General features: G+C 68.6%; 1 gene segment (V, D, J or C); it reads right to left on the bottom strand.

Moving 5' to 3' along the window:
- Positions 1-663: 663 nt before the first annotated feature.
- LOC105815714 lies at positions 664-4,168 on the bottom strand (the record flags this gene model as incomplete). The annotated part of the segment is given in 6 exon segments: positions 664-747; positions 1,219-1,349; positions 2,648-2,962; positions 3,088-3,417; positions 3,542-3,577; positions 3,837-4,168. Coding segments are annotated over 6 exon segments (1,228 nt in total), but the record flags the coding sequence as incomplete, so codon positions are not given.
- Between the last annotated feature and the right edge of the window lie 1,407 nt (positions 4,169-5,575).

Consider the following 5,575-nt stretch of genomic DNA (forward strand, 5'->3'; position numbering starts at 1 on the left):
AGGCAGTGTCGGGACACGGAGACCCGCTACACCGGAGGCTCCTTCCCAGGGGCTGAGAAAAGTGTTCTTCGCTTGCAAGGAAAACAAGCCCATTCCTCAGGTCGGAGGTTCACAGAAGTGCCCAGGACGGAGCCTGGCAGGATGCAGGCCGGGAGGAACACCATCCGGGAGACCACTAGCTGCACGTCTAGGAACTTCCCTGCCGGGGACGATGGCCTGGTGGCTTCCTGGCCTTGGTGGCAGATGCTCCCACTCGACCATCTGAGCAAACCCCTGTGCTTGGGAGGCTGGTGTGGACGGATTGTCAGCAAGCCAGGCCCAGCCCCGATGGACACCCGGATGCCGGCCTCTGCCTCCTGGGTGAGCGTGCCCAGCCGACGGGAGGGCCAGGATGCTGGCGAGGGGACACACGGCCCCCCGCAGCGGTGCATGCGTCCAGGCAGCTGAGGTTTGGGGCAGACCTGCCACCCACAAGGCTCTCCGAGGGGAAGGGCAGGGTGGCAGGGCCAGGGGCGGGAGCGGCTAGGGCGGCTGCAAGGCCAGAGAGCCGCAGGGCCAGGGGCGAGAGCTCGGAGGACAGGTGTGGCCTGGGCAGGCTGAGCATGGCACACGGGCTCCCGCGCGGGGTCTGGGCGGCCCTGGACACCCACGCAGAGGGTGGTGCTAGGCCCCCTGCCCAATCATGTTCCTGTAGTCGGGGGCGATCGTCCGCTTCAGGTCCACCACCGAGGAGAAGATCCACTTCACCTGCAGCGACAGCACGGGTGAGCCACAGGCAGCCTGGCCCGAGACCACCCTGTGCCCACCAAGTCTGCACACAGGCCAGGAGGAGAGGGAGGCTGGGCACGGACGGCAGGGCACAGAGTGGGCACATCCTGGGGACAGCACGGGGACGGGATGCAGGCAGTCTGGGGACAGCCTGGTGATAGGGGACAGTTGGGGACAATGTGGGGACAACATGGGGATGGCATGGGGATGGTGTGGGGACAATGTGGGCAGTCTGGACACAGCAGGGAGACAGTCTGGGGACAGCATGGGACGGTCTGGTGACAGCCCGGGGAAAGTGTAAGGACAGTGTAGGGACAGTGAGGGGACAGTCTGGGGATAGTGTGTGACAGTCTGGGAACAGCTTGGGGCCAGTCTGGGGCCAGTCTGGAGACAGTTCATGGACTGCCTGGGTGACAGCGTGGGGACAGCCTGGGGTGGGCTGTGGCCCACCTTGAAGAGGGTGACGGTGGCGCTGTAGCACACGCTGAGCAGGAAGAGGGTGATGAAGATGGCGATGGTTGTCCAGAGCCCGTCCAGCTCCCCGTCCTGGGCCTCGGCACAGCTCTCGTCCGCCTGCAGCTCTGCACAGGGAAGGGGCGGTCAGTGCCGAGTCCCGCCCGGCTCGGGCCTCTGGGGCGAGTGCTCCGGCGGGCGGCGGCGCCGAGGTCGGCCCCCGGCTGCACCAGCGCCAGCTCCGGGCCCTGGCTCTTCCAGCTTGGGCCGGGTGTGCTCAGACCTCAGGCCTGGATGGCGGCCCGGCCTGTGGCAGCCCCGCTCGCACTGTGATCTGTCCCCGGCCCCGCAGGCCAGCGCTGCACCTGGCCCCCCACTGGTGACCAGGCCCGGAGGGTGCAGGGCTGGCAGAGTCCACCCTGGTGACAGGGAAGCGCGGCCCGGGACGCGAGCCAGGGCTGGGTGGTGACGGGCGTGTGCCCCGTGCGTCGGGGTGTGCGGGGGCCTGGGGGGCCCCGTGGCGGGGAGTTTTCTGGGCGGGTCAGCGTGTGGACGTGCTGCTGAGCAGCTCATGGCGCACGGGCCGGGCCAGTGTCCGCGAGTGCGAGTGTGGCTGGGCACCTCGCCTGGTCTGGGCGCTGTGCGGGCGGCCCCGTGAGAGGTCCCATGTGAGGCCCCGGTGTGTCAGGCGTGTGTGTGTGTGTGTGTGTGTGTGTGTGTGTGTGCACGCGCGCGCATGTGTGCGGTGGCCATGTGGGATCGTGCTCAGCTTGTCTGAGCGGGTCTGGTCCAGTGTCCACGTGGGTGTCAGGACAGCCCTTCCCCCAGGGCAGACAGGGCCTCGTGCCTCTGGCCCTTTGGGGCCCAGGAGTGAGTGTGCCCAGGTGTGGGTAGTGTCCCCACAGGTGCTGTGGGGGATGGAGGGAAAGAGGGTCTGACCCTGCACCCAAGGGGCCGAGTGTCTGCTGCGTGGACACGGAGAGGCCCCGTGGACAGGGGCCCTACAGTGGACGGGACTATGTGCTTGTCTCCCTCGGGCCGCTCCTTGGGGCTCCGCCTGCCCAGCCCAGAGCAGCTGCTGGCTGGAGGGAGGGCCTGGAAGAGGGGCCGCCTCTGGCTGAGCCCCCTCCTCGGCCAAGGGCCCGGTGGACGAGCCCCGTGCTGGGCCGCCCGGGCAGACCACACACCCCAGGTCGGGCCTGCGTGGGACCTGCCTTGTCCCTAGTGACGACGGCTCAGGCCTCAGACCCTGGCCTCGCCCTTGGAAAGAACATCACAGTCTCGCGGGGGCCCAGGGCAGCTGGGTGCTTTATTTCCATGCCGGTGCCCGGGAGGTATGTACACGGGGGGTGCGCGTCAAGCATCCTTGCGGGACCCTGAGGGCCCGCGGGGAGCGAGGGGCTTGCCGGGCGCAGCGCTCATTTACCCGGAGACACGGAGAGGGACTTCTGGGTGTAGTGGTTGTGCAGGCCCTCGTGCATCACGGAGCAGGTGTAGGTGGTCCCCCCGTTCCAGGCGCTCTTGGCCACGGTGAGCTTGCTGTAGAGGAAGAAGGACCCGTCCGAGTCCAGCACGGCCGGGGTGGTCTTGTAGTTGCTCTGTGGCTGCCCGTTGCTCTCCCACTCGACCACGATGTCTTCGGGGTAGAAGCCATTGACCATGCAGGTCAAGCTGACCTGGTTCTGGTTCAACTCCTCCCGCGGCGGGGGCATGGTGTACACCTTCGGCTCGCGGACCGGCCCTGTGGGGGCAGAGGTCGGGGCAGAGGTCAGAGGGCTGGCCACGCCGGGCTCCGTGGTGTGACCACGGCAGCCTGCGAGACCCGCCCGCCCTGCCCGCCACGCTCGCCACGCCCGCCACGCCCACCTTTGGCTTTGGAGATGGTTTTCTGGACCGGGGCTGGGAGGGCTTTGTTGTTGACCTTGCACTTGAACTCCTTGCCCTTCAGCCAGTCCTGGTGCAGGATGGGGAGGACACTGACCACGCGGTACGTGCTGTTGTGCTGCTCCTCCCGCGGCTGCGTCTGGGCCGTGCGCACCTCCGCGTTGTCCACGTACCAGGTGAACTGGACATCAGGCTCGTCCTGGCTGACGTCCACCACCACGCACGTGACCTTGGGGGTCAGCGAGATCATGAGGGTGTCCTTGGGCTTCGGGGGGAAGATGAAGACGGACGGGCCCCCCAGGACTTCACAAGCTGGTGAGGCAGAGACAGGGCAGGCGGGTCAGCGCCCAGGCGGGGCCCGTCCTCGGACTTGGGGGCTCCTCCTGGGCCCTGGTTCCCGCTCCTTGGGCTGGGGGCAAGGCCTGGGCCAACTTACGTGGGCAAGATTGCTTGCAGGTGGTGGACGGGGATCCTGCAGAGAGAGAAGATGGGGTTACAAGGGTCTGGAGGGCAGGAGGCGTCCAAGTAAGGGAGGGGAGAGTTTGGCCCTCGGGGTGGGCTGAGGCCAGGGCAGGCCCCTCCCGGATACCAGCGCCCCTCCCTGTGCCCACAGACAGCCAGCCTGTGCCCACCCTGGAGATGCCACAAGGCCCCCTTCCCGAGTGGGGTTCACATGGGGGCTCCCGCTGCCCTGGGCTGGGGCCGCTACCCCTCCCTCGCCGTCCTCTCACCAACGGTCTTGTCCACCTTGGTGCTGCTGGCCGGGTGGGCTACGTTGCAGGTGTAGGTCTGGCTGGGCCAGCTGCTGGCGGGCACGGTCACCATGCTGCTGAGGGAGTAGAGCCCCGAGGACAGCCGGGCGGCCGGGAAGGTGTGCACGCCGCTGGTCAGGGAGCCCGAGTTCCACGTCACCTTCACCGGCTCGGGGAAGTAGTTCTTGACCAGGCAGCCCAGGGCCACCGTGGAGCCGGATGTGCCCTTGTTGCCGGGCACCAGGGGGAAGACTGACGGGGCCGTGGTTTTGGCTGCGAGAGAGAGAGGAGGCGCCGAGTGACTGCGGTGTCTATCAGAGCCAGCCCGGACCCCTGAGGTCCCTCGTGCCCGGCTCTCCCAGGCGGGGCCAGCGACCGGGCTCACGGGCCTCAGCTGCCCACCCGGCGCCTGCCGTGCCTCAATAGCCCCGGATGCGCTTCCAGGACCAGCCGCCCGAGGGCCTGGGACGCAGTCTCGGGGGCTGGACGTGCTCAGGGATCACCTCGAGTCAGCACAGCCTGGGGCTTCGGCCCTTGCCCAGCTCTGCCCGCCTCAGGCACGGCTCCCGTGGGCCCCCAGCCCCTTGTCCCTGTTGCGGCCTCCCTGGGGGCCCTGTTTGACTGGTGGTCCCTGTTCTCCCCGAAGCCCGCTGCAGTCGCTGCCTGTCGAACCAGCCTGGCCCAGAGCCCTGGTCCTGGCCTGCCCTCTGCCCTCCAGGGCCCAGTGCCCTTGGAGTCGGCTCCGTGGCTGGGGCGGCGGCCCCGGGCCCTGGACTCGGTTCCTGTGCCGGAGCAGCCCCCAGCCCCAGCATCTCCGCCTGCGCCCCTCCCTCCCTTCCCTGTGGCCCCAGCTCCCGCCAGCCCAGGCTCTGGAACCTCCGTGTCCCCACGTGGCTGCCTGAGGTCCACCCACCGCCCCTGAACCCCTGCCGGCTCTCCGGCCTCCTTGCCTGGCCTTGTGGGCCGCCTGTCCAGGCACCCTCTCTCCACACCCTCCCTCAGGGCAGGTCCCTGCTGAGCTCGGCACAGCCCCCACCCCCAGCATGGGCAGAGCCTGGCACCTGCCCTCGGCCCTGCCCTCCCTGCCCGGTGCCAGCACCCCAAGCCCGGGGAGACCCTATTCTCTCTCTGGTGCTGGCCCAGCCGCCCTGGGCCCTCGGTGCAGGTGGGTGCACCCGCACCCCAGGAAACCGAGGACCCCACCAGGCCGTCCCCTCCCTCCCTGCACCTCAGGCTCTGGCAACCCCTGCTCAGGCCCCAAGCAGGAGCCCCTGTGCCCTCACTCCTGGGACCCCACCCTGTGCCACCCCCACTCTGTGCTGGCATGCTGCCCTCCTGTCCCACGTCCCCTCACCCAGGAGCAGAGCAGATGCCCCTGGCCCAAGAATGCAGCCTGTCTTCTTCCTTTGGGAGTCCCAGCCCCAGGGAGCGTGCTGCCCACGGCTTCACCTGTTCCCTGCGGCTGCACCTGTTCCCTGCGGGGCCAGGCCCGGTCCTGCCTGGCAGCCCCCCGGGTCCCCAGTCCCTCCTTGTCCATAAGCAACAGCTGACACTCACTTACCGTCCCTCTGCCCTGGTCCCGTGAGCTCCCAGGGGCTGCCCCTGCTCCTCCTGCCTCACACCTCCTCTGTTCAACTGGGAGTGCTCTGTTCTGGTCCCCTGAGCTCCGGGGAGCTGCCCCTGCTCCTCCTACCTCCCACCTGCTCTGCTCAATGGGA

The sequence above is a fragment of the Propithecus coquereli genome, unplaced genomic scaffold (assembly GCF_000956105.1).
Source record: "Propithecus coquereli isolate 6110/MARCELLA unplaced genomic scaffold, Pcoq_1.0 Scaffold3415, whole genome shotgun sequence".
In the NCBI taxonomy this organism is placed as follows: Eukaryota; Metazoa; Chordata; class Mammalia; order Primates; family Indriidae; genus Propithecus; species Propithecus coquereli.